At 37.0% G+C, this 24,424-nt stretch overlaps 1 protein-coding gene and 1 non-coding gene across 2 annotated transcripts; one reads left to right on the top strand and one right to left on the bottom strand.

Moving 5' to 3' along the window:
- On the bottom strand, positions 1 to 72 carry Trnap-agg. Its single transcript has one exon. It is a non-coding gene; the product is annotated as a tRNA-Pro (tRNA).
- A 252-nt stretch (positions 73 to 324) lies between these two features.
- Positions 325 to 23,658, top strand: LOC121390167 (solute carrier family 35 member F6-like). The gene is made up of 8 exons (XM_041521918.1): positions 325 to 475; positions 6,499 to 6,568; positions 9,012 to 9,351; positions 12,099 to 12,269; positions 15,148 to 15,258; positions 16,532 to 16,687; positions 19,283 to 19,597; positions 21,497 to 23,658. Exons 1-8 carry the CDS (start codon positions 402 to 404, stop codon positions 21,511 to 21,513), a joined length of 1,254 nt encoding a protein of 417 aa, XP_041377852.1. The 5' UTR covers positions 325 to 401; the 3' UTR covers positions 21,514 to 23,658.
- The last annotated feature ends 766 nt before the right edge of the window (positions 23,659 to 24,424 follow it).

Raw genomic sequence — 24,424 nt, 5'->3', positions numbered from 1 at the left:
GGGCTCGTCCGGGATTCGAACCCGGGACCTCTCGCACCCTAAGCGAGAATCATACCCCTAGACCAACGAGCCAGATATCTAACCGCTGTTAATATCTCTAGTCAAACATAAGCGTGAATGCAGTAATACGTTTAAAAATAAATAATTATTATTTTATGTATATTAATATTTAAAACAAGATTTTAGAAGTTATTTAGCGAATAACTGCAATATCTGTTTTAATCTGGTCAACGTGTATTGTGGCATGAACTTCCGGCTAATCTTGGTACTGTTCGGTTTATCTTCCAAGAATCCGAAAATGTCCGAGGTATTCCGGGTCGACAGGGAAGTTGTTTCACTTTGTAAATGAGGAAACCTTTATTTGTAATCCAGAAATCAGTTGATTGTTGGACACCTAAAAAATGGCAATATCAGCAACATTAGCGGTCAAAATATTATACATCTGTAGTGGATGTGTCCATTATTTGAGTCCTCAGTAAGTGATTTGATATACTTTTATAGTTAATTAAACTATAGTACCGTTGTAGTCGTATCAAATTTGTTTCGAACTTCCGGTATTGTAGGCTTAATTTCTGTAAAACCTACTATTTAGTTTCGGTATGCTGTTGAATTACAGAAGTATTAAAAAATATGAAAAATATGCCATACTATGGCCCATAGTGTTTAAAAACTAGTGTCTGTCACTTTTTCACACACATTGTTGTAACTAATTAAAATGCCTACATTTTTTTACGGCAAAATCCCTTTAAGGGTCATTGTCAGATAAGGAAGGAAGGAAGGAAATGTTTTATTTAATGACGCACTCAACACATTTTATTTACAGTTATATGGCATCAGACACATGGTTAAGGACCACACAGATATTGATAGAGGAAACCCGCTGTTGCCACCTCATGGGCTACTCTTTTTGAATAGCAGCAAGGGATCTTTTATATGCACCATCCCACAGGAGTCCGGCGATTTCGCCACCGGTCGATCTCGCCCGGGTGATCTCGCCACGGGCGAGATAGCCGTAAATTCCATATACTGCTGGGCGAAATCGCCGTACTCTATATACATATAAGCAGACGGGAATGTCACTGTTTATTACAATAAATTGGTTATTATAATAATATTTAATTAATGTTTTGGTTTTGATTCTGTTCTTTATTCCCAAGCTTTTGTTTTTTCTGTCATTGCTTTTGTTCAGTTTACTCCATATCAGCAAGGTTGGACGAGATCGCCGACGTTTTGTGTACCATTTCATTGTAGGGTGTATACTACCAAATCAAATCCCATAGACGACAATAGTAACATATGCGGCTAAAACTCCTACCTGCAACGTATCAACCGACATAAACACCACGGATATAAATACTACCACCCCTTACACTTAAAGTGAATCAGAAAAAAATGGGGGTCAAGCTGCTCGTTTCTGAGATAACGGGTAGCGTCTATGACTACCCTAGTTTCGCACAAAATTTGAGTACTTTTTTTTACAGGTACCCCATACATGTTTCAAGCACAAGGCTACTTGACACATTGGTACTAGATGAAATAAAATTGCACATTTATTTTACCCAGATGAAACTATTATTTTTTACAACCAACATACTCACATTTATAACCAATCACAGGACTTGTGGTGTTCACTTCTCTATCAAAAGTTCGGTGCACCTCGAACTTTGACCCAGCCGGAAGTTATTTGGTATAGTACTACCTGTACACTTACTTACTGTTTGAGAACATATTAATGTAACAAATTAATAAAATTCAAACTGAAACTCCATCTGTCTGTTTTCTGTCTTCCATACTGTTTACAACAAAGTTGGCCCGACTGACAGTACTTTAAGCTTATTATTATTCAGTGCATGTTTTGGGTTTGGTATTGGTTTCTCAAAAAGTTGGGCGGAGTAAACAGAAACAAAAAATAATAATATATAAACATCCACATAATGAGTTTATAAGGTAATTAATGTTAGTAATATAAACATTTTAAATCATAAAATTCCTCTTTAGTTAGATATATATAGTACGACAATTTCGCCCAGCAGTATATGGAATTTACGGCGATTTCGCCCGTGGCGAGATCGCCTGGGCGAGATCGACCGGTGGCGAGATCGCCCTACTTCATCCCACAGACCGGGTGGTACATATGACAGCCTTTGATATACCAGTCGTGGTGCACTGGCTGTAATGAGAAATGGGCCAAATGGGCCCACTGACGGGGATCGATCCCAGACCGACTGCGCATCGAGCGAGCGCTTTACCACTGGGCTACGTCCTGCCCCTTTATCAGATAAAGTCCCATTTTGATGTCGCCAGCCTTAGGAGTTAATTTTGACAATAATACTCACAAGATTCTCATGATTTGTCATTATTCTACACAAGATATTGTTTCTCAAGTTAGCTGATTATGATTTTTTAAAATTTTATGCTAAATGTTATCAAGTGACAGCAAAATCAGCATGTCGCCAGTATAGGGGAAAGCGATATATTGTCAGGGCGATCATCGATATGGGTCAATAATTAACAAATAAATAATTTTTTGATATTATTAAAAAAAAAAAAAATTCATATTACAGCATGTAAATATAAATTTCATTTACTAAAAATATTTTGGAGGCAAATGTTACTCTGTCGCCAAGTTTTATGTCAATACCGTAACGTGACATTAACAGAAGCAACATTAATATAACCTATGTTGATTTAAATGAAGTTATTGTGTGATCATTTGAAAGTTGTCATTACCACTATATTACAAGCACTGCTGGCAAAATCGCTTGTGTGATTACAAAGTTTATTACAAATAGTGTCATTTCTGTAAAATGTAGTCAGTACTATAACATATTTTTTTGTTACGGTACTGACACAGTGGTACGGTACTGACACATTATTACATACTGACTGACATAATGGGTACCATAAAGTACAAAATAGATACCGTATTAATATTTGTAATTTTATATAATAGTATACTGGTACTAAATTAGATCGAAATAACTCAAAACTACCAAATAAAGTATTTGTATGGTTTCACAAATTAAACTTCTCAAAATCTTAAATATAGTATGTTTTTGAAATGGCAGGAAACTTTGTATAGTAAGTTTATAGCTACTTCTTAACTATACCAGATTTTCTGGTACAGACTTTGTCCTAGAGGAGGATGTTGGAAATCTTATCCGCCCCCCTCAACCCCCACTGAACTTCACAATGACTCTAAAATCCAAACAAATATGATGGAGATAGTTTGTTTTAACAGTTAAATGTAATATCTTGGTCGGCTGTTGTTTTCCTTATTGTTTGCTTGTTTATTTCTTTGTTTTTGGGTATGTATGTATTTTTTTGTGGGTTTGGTTTAGTTCCTTTATTTATTTATTTTTATTGAGGAAGATTGGTTTTTTCAACATATAGTATATTTGTTTATCTTACAATACGACCCAAGGCATTTTTGATGTTGCAACCTCTCATTACAAAATTGCAGCTGTCACTGAATTATTGAGATGTATTTATGCTTTGCTATAAGTGTTTTGTAATACTTAATGCAATAAACTATATACAGAATAATTGTCATTAATTTAATACAGGACTTAAAACCATCAAATGAAGATGATTTTTCCTTTACAATAAAAAAGGCATTTCGTATTGTTTCTGTAAGCCTCATACCCAAATACAATTTATCGAAAACAGACCAGACACTCTAGGAAACACCAATGTTGAATTGTTCTGGGTCTTTGATGAGTATATATCTACCGACCTCGGTGGCGTTGTTGTTAGGCCATCGGTCTACAGGCTGGTAGGTACTGGGTTCGGATCCCAGTCGAGGCATGGGATTTTAAATCCAGATACCGACTTCAAACCCTGAGTGAGTGCTCCGCAAGACTCAATAGGTAGGTGTAAACCACTTGCACCGACCAGTGATCCATAACTGGTTCAATAAAGGCCATGGTTTGTGCTATTCTGCCTGTGGGAAGCGCAAATAAAAGATCCCTTGCTGCCTGTCGTAAAAGAGTAGCCTATGTGGCAACAGTGGGTTTCCTCTAAAAAACAGTGTCAGAATGACCATATGTTTGACGTCCAATAGCCGATGATAAGATAAAAAATCAATGTGCTATAGTGGCATCATTAAATAAAACAAACTTTACTTTGATTAATATATCTAAAATCTAAAACATTGATGTGTACCGTACGTCTGTCCTGCAACTACATCGTTTCTGTTCAGGTTACCGATATCAAGTAGCCTACTAGGGTATCAACTAATTGTGCTTAAGTAACTATTGCAGTTGCCAGCATTTAAACTCACTTTTTTTAAATTTAATTTGCCTGCGAGGCCCAATAAAATCTATGGTAATGTTAGTCAGCAGGCTACTGACACAAGACACCATATACAGAGTACGTTCGCAAAACTTCATAACTTTAATTAGCATACACCCTCAAGCTCCCCACTGTACCAAAATCTTTGATCTTGTGTAATATCCCTTCCATACTGGCCCAATTCCTCTTGTGGAATATATTAATACGATGATTTTTGTCTACATATCACATTGACATTGTTTAACCATTATAGCCAAGCAACTTCATATTCACATGATAGTACATACCATGGCCTATGTTACACCAGTTGTGGAGAACTGGGTGGAACGAGATCCTAGGCCGATCATGCATGAGGGTCAGCGCTTTACCACTGGGCTACGTCCCACCCCTAGTTAACTTTGAATACACATGTATATGTGAGGTAACTATTTTCGCGGATCGCCCTATATGGGACATGCATTGTACAGGTAGGCATGTTGACAGTGGATGGGGGAATAATGTTAAAAACACATTTTAAACGAGTGGAACTGCCTAATATAATTTTTTGTTTACTTATTTTGCTGCTGTTTGGTTGAGGAATTAATTTGCATAGTATTGCAATTTCATTTTCCAAATTGTTTCCTTTTTCCTTAAAGAAAGATAACATTTCAGTAGTTTGTCAGTTCCGTAACGGAGGTCAGTACTGTAATGTGTAAGTCAGTTCTGTAACGGAATAAAATCATTCATGTGGTCTCCAAATGTTATTTTATTTCATAAAGTATTGATGCACCATCTCGTTTCAAATGAAATACTTTAAACAATGGTGAACATTTTCTTCTGCTTCGAAAATACCTCAAGATTTTTTCTTTTAAAAGTAGTAATTTTGCACATAATGTTAATTCATTATTTATTATTTAAAGCCATTAGAAAAACAAACAAGAAGCTCAACATGTAGAAAACCTTTCGAGTTTATTTAGGGATAAAAAGTTTTGATGATGTATGTTTTGTTATTAATGTGTGATCAATATACAATCATGTTACGGTACTGACGAACTGAGCGGGTGACCTAGTTTTGATACGGTCATTTATTACTTTTTTGGAAGAAAAGTGCGCTGCTAACACTGACATATGATCCCCTGGTGTTTATTCTATCAAGTCGTCGAATAATTTAAACAAAAATATTCACTTGTTATTTTTGAAAGTACAAACCTGAATTTGGGACTTTATCTGATAATAACCCTTAAACATGATATGAGTGGAACTTTGTGTTAGTAATTTAAAAAGTTTATTTTGTTTAACGACACCACTAGAGCACATTGATTTATTAATCATTGGCTATTGGATGTCAAACATTTGGTAATTTTGACATATAATCTTAGAGAGGACACCCACTACATTTTTCCATTAGTAGCAAGCTTAAGGGACCTTTTATATGCACCAATCCACAGACAGGATAGCACACACCACAGTTTTTTTTATAACATATGGTTAAGGACCACACAGATATAGTCTCAGAGAGGAAACATTTATTCATCAGTAGCAAGGGATCTTTTTTATGCACCATCCCACAGACAGGATAGCACATACCTTGGCCTTTGATATACCAGACGTAGATCGATCCTATAGACTGACCGCGCCTCAAGCGAGTGCTTTTACCACTGGGCTAGGTCCCGCCCCCTGGTATTAGTATTTATACAGTGAAACTGGTCTAAACCAGATCACGCCAGGTATCTAATTAATATTTATCCGATTTAGACAAGATCCAAAGTTTTTAAAATTAGGAACTGTGAAACTTGGATTCTGGTTTGTTTACCGTCTGATTTAATCAGGTTTCGCTGTATTTTGTTTCACTTTGTGTGTGGTGCCACTTCTTTTTTCAGGGGTGGGATGTAATCCAGTGGTAAAGCGCTCGCTTCATGGTTTGGGATCAATCTCCATTAGTAGTGGTGGGGGGTGGGGGGGTGGGGGGGGATTGGTCTATTCTTGTTCCAGCCAGTGCACCACAACTGGTATATCAAAGGCTGTGGTATGTGATATCCTGTCTGTGGGATGGTGCATATAAGAGATTCCTTGCTACTAATGGAAAAATATAGCAGGTTTCCTCTCTAAGACTATATTTGTCAAAATTACTAAATGTTTGACATCCAATAGCCAATGATTAATAAATCAATGTGCTCTAGTGGTGTCGTTAAAACAAGACAAAGTTTAACTTTTTTCTTTTTTCAGATGGGCAGAAAACACCAATGCCACTGGGAGTCACATGAAAATTCATGAATTTAAACATCCGTTCTTTATGGTAAGTTACATTATTAACTTGAAATACATCCATCCATCCATCCATCTATTCTTTTATCTCTCCATCAAGTCATTCATCCATCCATCCATCCTTCCATACATCTATTCTTTCATCTATCCATCTGTCAATTCATCCATCCATATGTCCATTCATCCATCTATCCATCCATTAATTTATCCATTCATCCATCCATCCATTTACTTATCCATCCATCCATCCATTTACTCATCCATACATCCATCCTTTCATTCTTTTGCCCATCTAGCCATTGATCCATTCATCCGTCTACCTATTCATTCACTCATCCATCTCTCTATCAGTCCATTCATCATTCATCTAGTCATCCATCCATCTATCTATCTGTCCATGTTTCCATTTACTAATTCAACTGTCACATCTATCCATTCTTTCATCATTTTATTCATTTTCATTTTCATTTGTATAACATATTTTTTTTACATTGCTGTATTTGTGTAAAGATCATTTGAAGGAAAGAAATGGTTTGTTTAATGACACACTCAACACATTTTATTTATGGTTATATGGTTAAGAACATAATATGGTTAAGGACCACACAGATATTTAGAGAGGAAACTCGCTGTCACCACTTCATGAGCTACACTTTTCGATTAGCAGCAAAGGATGTTTTATATGCATTATCCCATAGACAGGATAGCACATACCATGGCCTTTGATGTACCAGTAGATCATTTGAAATTCATCAGTTAATAATTAGTTCATATTGTAATAACAGGACTTGCTTAACTACTAATATTTTTACTTTTCTAACATGGTATCTCCACGTCTAGATATACACAGCTATCCATCCGTCCATCCATCTACCTGTCCGTCAGTCAGTCTGTCCGTCTGTCTGTCTGTCTGTCCATCAGTCCATCTATCCATCCATCCATCCATCCATCCATCCATCCATCCATCCATCCATCCATCCACTCATCCATATTTCCTTCCATCTGTCAATCCATTATTTTTATTTTAAATTTAATATCCTATCCTCTCCCCTATTCACCCACCACACCTCTTCCTCTCCACCCTCCTCCCCTACCCTTTTTAGGATCGATCCTTGTCGGTGGGCCCATTGGAATATTTCTCGTTTCAGTCAGTGCACCATGACTGGTATACCAAAGGCTGTGGTATGTGCTGTCCTGTCTGGGATGGTGCATATAAAAGATCCCTTGCTGCTAATTGAAAAGAGTAGCCCATGAAGTGGCGACAGTGTTTTTACTCCGTCAATATATGTGTGGTCTTTAACCATATGCCGACGCCATATAACTGTAAATAAAATGTGTTGAGTGCCTTGTTAAATAAAACATTTCCTTCCTTCCTGTTGGAAAAATGTAGTGGGTTTCCTATCTAAGACCTAATGTAAAAAATCACCAAATGTTTGACATCCAATAACCGATGATTAATAAATCAGTGTGCTCTAGTAGTGTCGTTAAACAAAACAAACTTTAAACTTCTCGCCTGTTCACCTATCACATCCCTTTCCCTATCGTCTCCCACTAACTCATCCCCTCTCTTCTTCCACCCTCTCATCCCCTCCCTTCTTCCACCCTCTCATCCCCTCCCTTTTCCTCCCCTTCCTTTCCTTTTGTGAATTACTGTGAGCTGAATAATGTTTATTTCTGTTCATATTTAAATTGCAAAAATATATTAGTGTCGTAATATGTATGTATTATTGAGAAGGCCTAGTAAGTTGTATAACTTGTGCCTAATCCATTTGTTCTTTAAAAAACAATAAAATATGTTTCAATCAATCTCCTTACCTTCCTTCTTCCACCCTCTCACCCCCTCCCTTTTCCTCCCCTTCCTTCCCTTTTGTGAATTACTCTGAGCCGAATTTACAAAACCTGCTTTGTGTCTTACACGCGTGTAACTACATACATCTGCAATACTTAAACACCTGCTTTGTGTCTTACACGCATGTAACTACATACATCTGCAATACTTAAACACCTGCTTTGCAAATTCGGCCCTGTATGTTTTGAATAACAATGTTTTAATCATTGTAGGCCTACTGGCCTCGGTGGCGTCGTGGTTAGGCCATTGGTCTACAGGCTGGTAGGTACTGGGTTCGGATCCCAGTTGAGGCATGGGATTTTTAATCCAGATACCGACTCCAAACCCTGAGGGAGTATTCTGCAAGGCTCAATGGGTAGGTGTAAACCACTTGCACCGACCAGTGATCCATAACTGGTTCAACAAAGGCCGTGGTTTGTGCTATCCTGCCTGTGGGAAGTGCAACTAAAAAATCCCTTGCTGCCTGTCGTAAAAGAGTAGCCTATGTGGTGACAGCAGGTTTCCTCTAAAAAACATTGTCAGAATGACCATATGTTTGATGTCCAATAGCTGATGATAAGATAAAAAATCAGTGTGCTCTAGTGGTGTCGTTAAATAAAATAGACTTTACTTTTTTTCATTGTAGGCCTGTTTGAAGTACCTAGGTCAGCTATTCTGCATTCTATTGTACTACATCGCGTTTGGTCGGCAGACCGTGCCGAACAACAACACAGTCCCTGGAAATGTTGGTCCTGGTGCCATAGCTGATGGTGGTGCTGTGGCTGCTGCAGCTGACAGACCAGAACCACGACCTTTTGCCAGGCGTAGGCCAGGACTAAATCCCCGCTTCCCACCCGAAGAACGTGACCCGACTAAGTACAACAAGTTTATTTTCCTCCTCTGTACTCTGTGTGACATGGCCAGAACGGGACTCCTGTACGTTGGACCCAAGTTGACCTACCCGTCAAGCTCTATCATGCTCAGTGGTGAGTAAATATTTCTTGCCCACTGAACAGGGTTATGCAGCTTTTGCACGGTGCTAGAAAAATCTGTCTGACCCTAGGGCTAGATAAATCTGTCCGACCCGAGGGCTAGACGATTTCTACATACGCGTGACGTCATAACTCATGTTTTACGACAATTGACGTCATAACTCGTGATTTTCAAAATTCTGTTTGCCATTTCACGTTGTATCATTGTTTTAAAAATATTTAAACAAATTAATATTTTCAACTTTATATTTATTAAGTTGAACATTACATATTTATGTCGTTGCATAAGGTGGACTATATTTTTCCGCGTATGATTAAATGAGTTGGCAGGTGAAATGTATACAAATCGTTCTACAATAAACAGACCGTAGCTTACAAAATTAATGTTTTGTTACTGTAATTAAATGGGCAAGAAAAAGAATCAATCACCGTTGTGAGGTATAAATAAGGCAATTCCAACCCTCAGCACAAAACATTTTGTCCCTCGGGTTGGAATAGCCTTATATATACCTCACAACGGTGATAGATTCTATTAATATAGGGAATAACTGGTTACTGTCTTAAGATATCAGCTTTATCCTGTGAAGGTTAGAATGGCGAATGCAGCGAGGCTCTGCCATTCGACCTGAGCAGGATAAAGCCGATATCTGAAGACAGTGACCAGTTACTTCTTTTATCCTGCAATCCTACAAGAATATTCTGAAAATCGTTATTTATTCCAGTTTTGTGTACACAAGTTGAGTATTGTCAACCTAGCAAGGCTTTTGCTGTATGATGTCATACAAGATACATGACGTCATTATTTGTAAGAAGCTAGCTACATTATGTCACATTAAAAAAGCGTTTTTAAACTCTGATTCATAAATAAATAAAAGTTATTTGTATTTACTGTATTTAAACAAATGATTTAAAGAGTATGTTTATTGAAAATCTACTCTGAAATACTCAAGTCGAGTCGGGCTTATGTCGTGTGACCTATATTTTATATATATATATATAATACTACACTCGTTTTCACTAGATATCATTTTTACTAAACAAGTGAACTTAAGAGCTGGCCGGTATTGAAAGTTCAGGTTCAGTATTGGTATTTTTGGTGTGATTTACCTCGGTATCTGTACGGTATTTGGTATTAACACAATACCGCTACTGATATTGGGCAGTATTTTTGGTATACTCTGCTTTAAATGCATGCTCACCCCCAAATTTCGTATACTTTTCACTAACACAAAATGCATATACATGTTTTTCTGTGGACTCTGAGGACGAACAATGCCCATCCTCTCTTCTCTTCAGCCATTGTGCATTTGTCAGATATACTGTTAGTGCTTTACTAAATGGCGGAAAATATTAAAAAAAATTCAATACCGAAATTCAGTATTTTGACATTTGCTAGGTACGGTAAATTGGTATTGATATGATACCAATATCAAACGGTATATACGGTATACCGCCCAGCTCTAGTTAACTTCCCATCTTTGTATCTGACTGAATGAAAAGTGAGGTAAAATACCATGGGAAATTCACAAGTTTCATAAAAATGAGATCTAGTGAAAATGAGTGTGGTATTTTATTTATTACCCACCTTCAAATAATCTAATATTTGACAACTACTCTACTGACATTACTCAGTGAGACTTTCGTCGTTCGGTCAGATACATGAGTTTCATAAAAATTATATCTAGCAAAAGCAAGTGTGATATTTTATTTATTACCCACCTTTAAATGATGTAAAATCTGACAAGCACTATACCAACCTAACTCAGTGGGACGTGAATGCACAGAGCTACGACCAGGGAATTAAGATGACGTCGCTTACCGAAATGACGTCATGTAGTAATTAATATATGCACCTGCTGGTTCGTATGAAATTTGTACCACACATGCAGGTATTCTCCAAATGGGTAATAAATAGAGGATTGCTAACAAGTGTTTTTTAATATGGAAAATATCAGCCGAGTCTATGGCTCTGCCGAGACAAATACCGATTATCTAGACGAGGTTGATATTTTACATACTAAAAAATACGAGTTGTGAATTCTATTTATCCTGTAACACTTATAAAATAACATTTTCATTTGATATTTAGTAAATTACAGTACTAAAATCACCTCTTATTGGTAATATGACATCGTCACGATTCGCACAAATTACTTTGATGTCATGCACAACTCTTATGAAAACGTTACGCTCAGGTAAACTGGTCTTGACGGCTTGGAAACAAATGACCCATTCACAGCAACACATTATTACCGAGAGACCATGATAATTTGCATATACCTTTAAATTTGCTTACCAGTATTAACCGAGTTAATACACTGAATTATCGCATGGGTTTATGACACGGATATCTTGGGTCAGTTATAGGATAAGGAACAGGATGTAGTCCAGTGGTAGAGCGTTCGCTTGATGCACGGTCGGTCCAGGATTAATTCCCGTCAGTGGACCCATTGGGCTATTTCTCGGTCCACCCAGTGCTCTACAACTGGTGTAACGAAGGCCGTGGTATGTACTATCCTGTCTGGGGGGATGGTGCATATAAAAGATCCCTTGCTGCTAATCGAAAAGAGTAGCCCATGAAGTGGCGACAGCGGGTTTCCTCTCTCAATACCCGTGTGGTCCTTAACCATATGTCCGACGCCATATAACTGTAAATAAAATGTGTTGAGTGCGTGCGTCGTTAATTAAAACATTTCCTTCCTTCCTGTTTTAGATGAAAATTATTGTTATTATTTTTGTAGGTACTGTGACATTCTTCACAGCGTTGCTGTCAGTGGCGTTTCTGGCTACTCCACTTCAGAACAGGATGTGGTTTGGTGTCTGTGTGAGCGTCTGTGGTCTGGCGGTTCTCGGCCTGAGGGACTACGTATTTGTGCATCTCAACTCGTACGATTCGTACGGGATAGCAGCAGGTAACGAAACGTAACGATAGGTTTTTACTGCACTGTGGTTTTACATAATTTTGTAAATAATATTTCCATATAGGCCTACTTACCTTTTGTGACACCCAATAGCTATGTGTATTGTTATGCTCAGGTGTTGTTAAACGTTTGTTTGTTTGTTCGTTCGTTCGTTCGTTCGTTCGTTCGTTCGTTCGTTCGTTCGTTCATTCATTCATTCATTCATTCATTCATTCATTCATTCATTCATTCATTCATTCATTCATTCTTATATTCATTAATGGGAGTCGGTTGGAATTTCATCATTGATTATAATCAGTTGGCACCAGGGGTGGGGAAATATAAAATTGTCTGTCGGTCCAACATGATGTCATCACTACGGTCATATTGACCACTATTTATTTATTATTTTAAATCATGCACAAGATACCGATCTCAGGGCAGGCCGGTCCGGATAGGAATTTGTTCCAATAATAGAAATGGACAGGTGCTTCAGACCAACAAGAAAGTCAAAAGTGGGACCGGCAAACACACATTTAAAAAAAAAAAAATTCGGTCTTAGAGATCGAGAATCGGTCCCAGACTGGGAAAAAAGGGCTTTTCCTCACCCCTGGTTGGCACCAACTGATCAAACCGGCCTCGGTGGCGTCGTGGTTAGGCCATCGGTCTACAGGCTGGTAGGTACTGGGTTCGGATCCCAGTCGAGGCATGGGATTTTTAATCCAGATACCGACTCCAAACCCTGAGTGAGTGCTCCGCAAGGCTCAATGGGTAGGTGTAAACCACTTGCACCGACCAGTGATCCATAACTGGTTCAACAAAGGCCATGGTTTGTGCTATCCTGCCTCTGGCAAGCGCAAATAAAAGATCCCTTGCTGCCAATCGGAAGAGTAGCCCATGTAGTGGCGACAGCGGGTTTCCTCTCAAAATGTGTGTGGTCCTGAACCATATGTCTGACGCCATATAACCGAAAATAAAATGTGTTGAGTGTGTCGTTAAATAAAACACTTCTTTCCAACAAATTCCAATAGAATTACATAAGAATTTTTTTTTTTTTTTTTTTAATTTATCAATGTATAACAATCACAAATTGTATAAAATTGCGTAGCGTCACAAATTGATTTTATACTAAACTTGTGACTGTTATGTTATTTATCGATAAATTCAAAAAATATATGTAAACTGGAATAATATTTTGTCTAGCCGTTACGACAAAATATAGGTCTTACTTTTCCGGTGGTACTTTGGTGAAAGGATCGAATCCCATTGGTGAACCCAATCTCTTGGTTTTTCCCCTGTCTCAGCCAGTGCCCTATGACTGGTATATCAATGGCCATGGTATGTGCCATCCTGTCGGGGAAAGTTACTAATGAAAAAAAATGTAGCATGTTTCCTCTAAGATCACATGTAACAATTACCAGTGTTTGACATCCAATAGCCAGTGAAAGTTAAAATTTGTTTTGTTTAACAACACCACTAGAGCACATTGATTTTTTTTAATGATTTGCTATTGGATTGGGTAATTTCAACATATAGTTTTAGAGGAAACCTGTTAAAATTTTCCATTCACAGTCTGGGATCTTTTATATGCACCATCCCACAGACAGGATAGCACATACCAATGCCTTTGATATACCAGTCGTAGTGCACTGGCTGGAATGAGAAATAGCGTAATGGGGCCCACCGACGGGGATCGATCCCAAACCGATGGTGGATCAAGCGAGCGCTTTACCACTGGGCTACGTCTCACCCCCAATAGCCAGTGACTAATGAATCGGTGTACTCTGGTGGTGTCCCTAACAAAACAAACATTTTCCACTTTATTAATAATAATATAGCAGCCATTTATTTTCTCATTCTGTAAGAACAAACATCACATGCTATATACTGAATGCCTAATAACCAGCAATTAAACATTGCCTTGAGCGTGCTTTTAAAGGGACATTCCTGAGTTTGCTGCATTTTAAGATGTTTCCGTCTAATAAAATATTTCTACAATTAAACTTACTTATTAAATATATTTTCTTGTTTAGAATATCAGTGTCTGTATATTCAATGTGTTTCTGGTCGTCTTAATATTTGTAAGAAGCCCAAACTGGATTTAGTTTTCAAATAATTTTGTACATTAAAAAAAACCCCACCATATTTTAGGAAATAAAATGAAATTTAGCCTAGTACAAATATTAGAACGATCCGAAACATGTTTATTATACAGCCACTAATATTTTATGCAGAAAAATATATTTGATAGTTAATTGCAGTTGTTAAAAAGTCTCTGTTAGTCGATAACATCTTAAACATTGCAGCAAACTCCGGATTAGGATTGGGAACTCTATTAACGTACCCATATCCTTGAAGGTTCAGGCACTCCAACTTAGGATCCAGTCTCTGACATCGCCAGTGGCTGGTTCCGGGGCAGCAGCAAACTCAGATATATCCCTTTAGGTCAGGTCAGGTCATAGGGTTTTACGTGCACATTCAGAACAAGCTGTTGTAGCGCATGCCCGTCGTTGGCACAAAAGCCGGCCTTGGCCGGCTCCTCCATCCATGACAGGAAAGGTGGGGGGAGGGGAAAGGAGGGACCGCCTGCACTGGCAGGTGCAAGGAAGAACCAGCAGCCCGATTGAATCGGTAGCAGGCGGGTGGGGGTGGTGGTGGTGCTATGGAATTTTGAATGGAGCCGTTAATGCCAATGAGAAAGGGGTGCGCAATTTTGATTGAGGAAATTTGGCGCAATTTTGAACGGTCGGTCGAAAGGTAAATGGCCGAGCTAATATAGGTTTTGATATTATTGAATTGAGAGTAGCTCGTTATGTCCCTTTAAACAAGCATTCCTTTTAATTTAACTATAAAGATTACTTGGTGTGTAATGATTGGTTGGTTCTTTCAGGAGACTTGCTTATCGTCATGGCAATGATAATGACGGCCACGCAGGTGATTCTTGAGGAGAAGTTTGTGAAGAAACACAACATCAGTCCCCTCTTGACAGTCGGCATAGAAGGTAAGATTGGTGTTTTTTTGTGTGTTTTTTCATACCTCCCATTTATTTTTCATTTAAAACGAAAAAACAACAACTTTCTATTGAGCTTTCTTTTTTTATAATTTTCTACTCCCAAAGAATTTGTACTCTATTCATTTACACAACCAGTAATAGTTTTATTTCATTATAAATTAATATCTGTATACTGATTTGTATTCTTTCCTCTACTATACTGTGGATTTTTTATTATTGTTATTTTGTTTATATTATTATTGCTTCTAGAGCTATTCCTCAAGTTACTCTAGAATTTATTGAAAACCTCTTATATGTAATATATCACGGTCATGCTGACCACCTGTCCTTTATATTCACCCTGGTTGGGGACAGGTCTTACTGTAACAGGTTTTCTGTGAATAAAAAAAAAAAAAAAAAAAAAAATGGTGATACTTTCTGTCTCTAACAACTGTTGCTCTTTAACCCCTGCAATTAAGAAAATCTCCACGGCAAAAAAAACCCATGTCATTGAAAAAAAAAACCCTGAATAGTCCAAGGCAAACAAGTGCTGTGGAGAACTAAAAGCCCCATGGCAATCACCATGGCTTGCTCTACCTCTCGGTCTATAGGCTGGTAGGTACTGGGTTCGGATCTCAGTTGAGGCATGGGATTTTTAATCCAGATACTGACTCCAAACCCTGAGTGAGTACTCAATGGGTAGGTGTAAACCAGTGATCCATAACTGGTTCAACAAAGGCCATGGTTTATGCTATCCTGTCTGTGGGAAGCGCAAATAAAAGATCCGTTGCTGCTAATCGGAAAGAGTAGCCCATGTAGTGGCGACAGCAGGTTTCCTCTCAAAATCTGTGGTCCATAACCATAATATTATGTCTGACGCCATATAACTGTAAATAAAATGTGTTGAGTGCGTCGTTAAATAAAACATTTCTTTCTTTCTTTTTCCTCTTGCTTGTGATTTATCTCTTTACAGTTAATAATTTATTATCATGCAACCATACTTGCTATTGCCCAATAACCACAACCTGATAAATCAAAGTGTTATCACATCACTGCCTGATAACACCTCTGTTGCTAGCATGATAACGTTGGCATTTCTGTGTGTTATCAGGTGACTGGATGTTCATTTTACAAACATCCAATTCCAGCACTAAATGTTAAATTGCATAAATAAATATAACTTTTACACTTCCCAAAAATACAGAATGCTTTTAAATGAGCTTTTTAATGCTCCCACCTTCACACCCATTTAGAACGAGCTTGTTGTTGTTTATCATTGCAGGTCTGTTTGGGTTTGTTCTCACCCTAATTCTTGTGGTGGTCTTCTACTTCGTTCATGCGGGGGGATTCAGCAAACTCCCCGAACACCGCCTCGAAGATTTCATCGATGCTTTCACGCAGATGAAAAGCAGTTGGAGGATCGCATTGGCTGTGGTTGGTAGGTATCCGTACTAGGTTAAACATTAAGAGAGGATAAACTTGCTTCAGATGGGCATTATTCAGGTGTGGGTACTTGTAGGAGAAATTGTAGACAGAGAGAGAGAGACAGAGACAGAGAGAGAGAGAAAGAGAGAGGGACGGACGGAGGGAGAGACAGAGAGACAGACAGACAGACAGCAATATTTTGTGTCACATTAAAAATTGTCTTTATTACTATAGTAAGATTAAATAGGTGAACAGGTACTATGCATGCGATATTTTGTGTTTAATAAAAAACAAAACAAGTTTCTATTGCACATTAAAAGTTGTCTTTATTACTATAGTAAGATTTAATGGGTGAACAGGTACTATGCATGCGATATTTTGTGTTTAATAAAAAACAAAACAAGTTTGTATTGCACATTAAAAATTGTCTTAATTACTATAGTAAGATTTAATGGGTGAACAGGTACTATGCATGCGATATTTTGTGTTTAATAAAAAACAAAACAATTTTCTATTGCACATTAAAAATTGTCTTTATTACTATAGTAAGATTTAATGGGTGAACAGGTACTATGCATGCGATATTTTGTGTTTAATAAAAAAAAAAAACAAGTTTGTATTGCACATTAAAAATTGTCTTTATTACTATAGTAAGATTTAATGGGTGAACAGGTACTATGCATGCGATATTTTGTGTTTAATAAAAAAACAAAACAATTTTCTATTGCACATTAAAAATTGTCTTTATTACTATAGTAAGATTTAATGGGTGAACAGGTACTATGCATGCGATATTTTGTGTTTAATAAAAAACAAAACAATTTTCTATTGCACATTAAAAATTGTCTTTATTACTATAGTAAGATTTAATGGGTGAACAGGTACTATGCATGCGATATTTTGTGTTTAATAAAAAAACAAAACAATTTTCTATTGCACATTAAAAATTGTCTTTATTACTATAGTAAGATTTAATGGGTGAACAGGTACTATGCATGCGATATTTTGTGTTTAATAAAAAACAAAACAAGTTTGTATTGCACATTAAAAATTGTCTTAATTACTATAGTAAGATTTAATGGGTGAACAGGTACTATGCATGCGATATTTTGTGTTTAATAAAAAACAAAACAATTTTCTATTGCACATTAAAAATTGTCTTTATTACTATAGTAAGATTTAATGGGTGAACAGGTACTATGCATGCGATATTTTGTGTTTAATAAAAAACAAAAACAAGTTTGTATTGCACATTAAAAATTGTCTTTATTACTATAGTAAGATTTAATGGGTGAACAGGTACTATGTATGATTTAATGGGTATGTAATGAAAATGGGTACAGAAAGGAATATGTTTTTGTTTAAGACACCTCAGCACATGTTAAACATTTTTATCTAGTCCTTGAAGCCACAAATGATCTTTTCTATGCATTTTTTCCATAGATAGGACAGTACATACCATGGACTTTGATGGTACAATCATGAGGCACTGAAAAACCCCCAATAACTTTATTGACGATGATTAATCCTGTGACCATCACACCTCAGACGAGTGCTCTACCACTGAGCTACATCCCACCTCAACACAAACAATAACGCTCAATATGATATCTTGCCCATATAAAATGAGGAGAAGGAAATGTTTTATTTAACGACGCACTCAACACATTTTATTTACGGTTATAAACGGGTCGGACATATGGTTAAGGACCACACAGATATTGAGAGAGGAAACCCGCTGTCACCACTACTCTTTTCGATTGGCAGCAAGGGATCTTTTATATGCACTACCCCATAGACAGGATAGCACATACCATGCCCTTTGATGTACCAGTCGTGGTGCACTGGCTGGAGCGAGAAATAGCCCAATGGGCCCACTGATGGGGATTGATCCCAAACCGACCACGCATCAAGCGATCAATTTACCACTGGGCTACGTCCAGCCTCTCATATAAAATGACGTCATCAGATATGCTGTACCCTGACGACATAATTTTTACGATCATCGAGAAATGAACAAACACCCGATGTAATGTCTGGACCAATGGGATGATGTTATGTTTTAATGAATGTTAAAAAATTAAAGTTTGTTTTGTTTAACGACACCATTAGGGCACATTGATTAATTAATCAACGGCTATTTGATGTCCAACATTTGGTAATTCTGACTTGTAGTCATCAGAGGAAACTTGCTACATTTTTCCTAATGCAGTAAGGGATCTTTCATATGCACTTTCCCACAGACAGAACAACACAGCCTTTGATATACATGTACCAGTCGTGGTGCACTGGCTGTAACGAGAAATAATCCAATGAGTTGACTGACGGGAATCGATCCTAGACCGACCGCGCATCAGGCGAGCACTTTACCACTGGGTACGTCTCGCCCTGGGTAATTAATATACTGTGAAACTCCTCTCAACCGGACACCCACGGGACCAAGTAAAAAGTCTGGTTTTAAGATTTATCCGGTTTAGAGAGGTTCTCTTATGTACAGATATTTAAAAAGGGACCATAAAAAATGTCCGGTTTTGAGGGAATTCCGGTTTGCAGAGGGTCCGGTTTTGAGAGGGTTCACTGTAATAAAAAACAATTCTCTTGTTTTCAGGTACCGTCGTCAGCGTCTGTTTCTACTCCTACTTTGGCATTACCATCGCAAAGAGTCACGACCACGGCGCTGTCTCAAGGATGGTTCTTGACAACATCGCGACGCTGTTCGTCTTCGCGTTCTTCCTCATCGTCGGCTGGCAGCCAGTTCACTGGGTGATGAGCATTGGCTTCTGTCTCGTCGTCCTCGGAGTCATGTTCTACTACGACTTCATCTTCTACAACATATATCTGAAAATTCGGAGAGGACTTGGCTGTCCAGAACTCGTCCTGCCAGGAGCCGATACTGAGCCATTGCTAGTACGCAATGATGCTGGTAAATATGTAAATTTGTACTGCAGGGCCCCGTTCCACGAAGTGATCTTAGCCCTAAGATCACCTTAAGTGCATAGCTACCTTATGCACTAAGGTGATCTTAGTGCTAAGATCGCTTCGTGGAACAGGGGGGGTCCAGCTCTACACACCAAACTTGGAGCAACGCAAAAATTTACTAAAATGAGAATCAGTGCACACAATCTTCATATTGAACTTCCACAAAACGACCTTAGCCCTAAGATCACCTTAAGTCCATAGCTACCTTATGCACTAAGGTGATCTTAGTGCTAAGATCGCTTCATAGAACGGGGCCCAGGTGGGGGTGGGGGGGGGGGGTTAGATCACCATGCACAGATTTTTTTCATTATTATTATTGATTGGGTTTTTTTAAGTATGAAATATTAAGTTTGAAAAGAAATACGGTAATGCCAGTGTTGGGGGCCCTGGTATCACTACCTTACATTAATGTTATAGGATAAATATACAAGAATACAAATAATATGTTATGACAGTAATAAAAATGTTACCACAAAAAGGAAAGAAGAAATAATAGAAGGCAGTAAAATAAACAAATAGAGAAAAAATTATAATACAGTGAAACACCCCTAAACCGGATACCCTCGGGATTAAGTAAAATGTCCAGTTTTAAGGGGTATCCGGTTTAGAGAGGTTCTCTTTTGTACTGATATTTTAAACAGGGACCATAAAACATGTCCGGTTTTGAGAGAATTCCGGTTTACAGAGGGTCCGGTTTTTAGAGGTTTCACTGTAAAAAAAACAAAAACAAAAAAGATTTATAGACAGTACCACCCACCATTAAATTGTGAGGTTTTTTTTGTGTAAATAGATAGTTTAAGTTTTGTCTTTCGTGAGCTCTTGCGTAATATGCCATGATTCTGCTAAATATGGCTGTATGTATATTTTTACTTCAGGTTTTTATATATATATATATATATATATATCTTCTTTTTTTTTTTTTTTTTTTTTTTTTTTTTTAAATCATCATGCATAAACTTATTATAGCCAGTACCACCCACCATTAAATTGTATGGGGTTTTTTTGTAAATAGAGAGTATAAAATTTCTTTTCACAAGTTCTTGCGTAATGCAGGGCTAGCTCTGGCTGCAGTTTGCCAAATTATCTATTAAACTTCAAAAATGGCAGAAACCCAGTTAAACAAAATATCAATTATTGTATGAAATTGTATTTCGTAAAATTTAAATAAAATTTGCTAATTGTTTTTAAAATGGGCGAATTTGAATAGTGCCATAGCTAGCTCAATACATGTGGTACGTATCTAGGTCAGGGAAATCCTTTGCATCGGCGTGGGGTTCGCATTTTTATGCATGGAAGACGATCCATGCGTAAATTGATAATTTGTTCCCTCAACAAATTCGATATAGTAAATGTACATGTAACTGACAGTGACACAATTTACACTAAGTTAATGTGTTAATTAAAGAACATTATAAAACCAAAAAATAATTTTGTTCTTCATATATTTCCATGAAATCTTTCATTCAAAGTAGGCACATTTTTAACCATTGTAAAGTCATAAAATCCATACAAATTCATAAATTCATACAACACAGACACAATAGTCCAGTATTTCCCTGTTATCACAAACAAATTAAAAGAAATGCACATATATTTAAGAATATAGTACTTACAAGTGTTTTGTGTGCATTGGTAATACCATACATCAATGTGAGAAAATTAAAATCTTTAACTGTTTCATGTAGAGAAATCTTAAAACTCTCTAATGATTTTAGTTTGGCTTCACGTAAAAGGAAAAGAAAAGTGTTTAGGAATTAAGAAAAAAACATTCTATTTTCGTATATAATTTATAAAAGTCTAAATTTATTGGAGGTAACTCTTTCCATATGTTTTTCTGTTGCAGCTGTCCAAGAAAGATGAAGTGCCAGTCGGAGACGATGACTAATGTTTGGAAAATGAAAAAAAAAAGAGGGAAAATATTGTCGTCATCAAAACTAATCGTATCTTCATTTAAACTAGTGCTTCTCATCATTTTGATCTTTTACCATTCCATTCTCTTATTAGCCCTCTTCCAGTCCAATCAAAGGGACTATAGGTTCTGTCTCTGTCCTGTCTGTCTGTCCATCTGTCCCACATATAGTTTTCCGGACTTTTGTTTCACAATTTTTCAAGATATTGAGCTGAATTTTTTTTTTTTTTTTATAGCTATACCATGTATTGTTACAGACCAAGTGTCACTTTCATGGTGATTTACCCATTTTCACAGAGTTATCACCCTTGAACTTATGAATATGAATAAGATATTGAGCTAAAATTGTATTATGTACTGTTACAGATCAAGTATGACTTTCATGGCGATTTACCCGATACCCATTTTTTACAGTTATGACTCTTGAACATAGGAAATATGAAAATTTGTTTTCCTGAGAAAAAAAATTCCACAGTGCTTCACGATATTGAGCTGACATTTTGTGTATAACTTTACCATGTACTGTTACAGATCAAGTATGACTTTCATGGCGATTTACCCATTTTTCACAGAGTTATGACCCTTGAACATAGGAAATATGAAGAAAAAAAATTCTAGACTTTTCTTTTACAATGCTTCAAGATATTGGCAATTTACCCTCCTTTTTATTTATGACCCTTGAAAATGTGTTGGGCCTTGTAGGGGAGATATATTGCTTTAGTAGTCCTATCAGAATGCTTGTTATATAATTGTTGTATGTAAATAATAAACAGTGTTAATCTCGGTGATACTAGGGTGAATACAGGATTGTTTTTTTAAATGATGTATACTGCTCAGTGGGCGATTTTGATGAGAGTTCGGGAGCCCGAGGCCCACAAAAATCATAAAAGACTTTCTAGCTTGGCTAGCATATGAGCCTGCATGGCTCATAAAAATTATTTGTACAAATTACATTGATTCTTCGAAATGACATCTCAAAATCCTGAGAAACGACAGTCTTGAATAACGATCTTTTCCATGATTTCATGCAAAACATTTAGTGTATCTTCTATTTTACTGGAGACGTACGGTAGGGCTCGCTTGGATAGTGGTGAGCTCTAAAGATATGCAAACAGGCAGACCCTGTGACACTTAAATTTTTAAAACCAAAATGGCACACTGCTGCTTTAATTATGTGTCTATATCACCCTTGTTATCAAAATTTCAATCCTATAAAACCCACATTGATCTTCATATATATATGTATATGTATATGTATATAATTTTTTTAAAGAGTTTTACAATTTTTTTATTTACAAGATCTCACACTCCCAGTGAAGGGTGTTATATAGTGTACAAAATAGAAAACTTGACAATTCGATCATAACATTGTTATGTACTAAAGTTTTATGAAGGTAAAGAGCTTAAAAAGTAGACCTTAAATGTTAGCAGATCAGCACAATCAAATTGAAAAAGGAATACAGCAATAATGCAGGGCCTACTTATTGCTTGTATAGTATAATGGGAAAGAATACAACTTAAGTATACCCATAAACATTTACATTGAAATAAAACTATCTCTGGGTGTGTAGGATCTTCATATATTGGGTGGCCCCTAAAAAACGATAGGCTAACCCTACTGAATATGCAATACTTTTTAGACTTTGTTTTTACTTACAATTTTGAATTTGTTGCTGTGTTAACAATATTTTAACTATGGGCTTCAATTTTCACTGAAGGTGACAAATATCCATATAGTAATGGGTGTGAAACATCAAAATTACAGTTCTCATACTTTATAAATTATTGTCTATTCAGTAGGGTTATGGTGTTTTGTTTTTTGTTGTTGTTTCGGAGGGGGCACATTATACATGTAGTACTTTGTAACTCATCTGTTTTGATCTGCCTATGTAGCCTACTGCAGGATAATCACAACCCCATCCAAGATATGCCTATATACTACCACACTTTACTCTAGATCTGTTTATATACTTATTTTGTTATTTATGTGAAGAGTTCATTTCCAAAATATAATATACACCAATTTCCAGGGGGTGGGATGTAGCCCAGTGGTAAAGCACTCACTTGATTCGCGGTCGGTTTAGGGTCGATCCCTGTCGGTGGCCCCATTGGGCTATTCCTCATTCCAGCCAGTGCTCCACAACTGGTGTAAAAAAAGGCTGTGGTATGTACTGTCCTATCTGTGGGATGGTGTATGTAAAAGATCCCTTGCTGTTGATCAAAAAGAGTAGCCCATGAAGTGGCGACAGCAGGTTTCCTCTCTATATCTGTGTGATCCTTAACCATATGTCCGACATTTTAGTGCGTCGTTAAATAAAAGATTTCCTTCCGTCCAATTTCCAGATTTTAGCAGTTAACAGTGAAAGTACACTGATATTGTTACAACTCAGCAATACAACAATAGAGTTTACGGAAAAACATGATCTACCCCATTGAACAGAATATTAACAAAACAACTGTTCTTCTTGTGATATGTCCAGTGTAAACCATGTTTGTCTCAAAATGACATAAAGAGTGATTAATATATGAGCTTGGGTGTCGTACTGATATTACGAAACGAGTGTCAGGATTCTTGTATTACCCGAGCGAGAGCGATGGTAATACATACATGAATCCAGACACGAGTGGCGTAAAATAGGTACGATTCATACGTGAGTGTAATAATTTCTTTGTTATCCATAATATATATTTTTTAATAACAAGGACCAAAATGTTTCAAATGTAACTAGAAAGAGATGACGAAATCAAGTAATTTTCTAAGACTGGGGAAACCACATTATATTATGATGTCGCTTCCCAAAATGACGTCATTCGTTGGTCACATGAAATCGTTATGACACGTGTGTTATATTTCCCTGTATA

This window comes from Gigantopelta aegis, chromosome 15 (assembly GCF_016097555.1).
Source record: "Gigantopelta aegis isolate Gae_Host chromosome 15, Gae_host_genome, whole genome shotgun sequence".
Lineage (NCBI taxonomy): Eukaryota > Metazoa > Mollusca > Gastropoda > Neomphalida > Peltospiridae > Gigantopelta > Gigantopelta aegis.
The sequence above is the reverse complement of the archived record's forward strand: the minus strand, read 5'-3'. Positions and strand labels throughout refer to the sequence as shown.

Coding starts and splice junctions, on each gene's coding strand:
- LOC121390167 (XM_041521918.1), top strand. CDS start 402: ATGGCAATATCAGCAACATTAGCGGTCAAAATATTATACATCTGTAGT. Junction 476..6,498: donor GTCCATTATTTGAGTCCTCA/GTAAGTGATTTG, acceptor TTCTTTTTTCAG/ATGGGCAGAAAACACCAATG. Junction 16,688..19,282: donor GATCGCATTGGCTGTGGTTG/GTAGGTATCCGT, acceptor TCTTGTTTTCAG/GTACCGTCGTCAGCGTCTGT.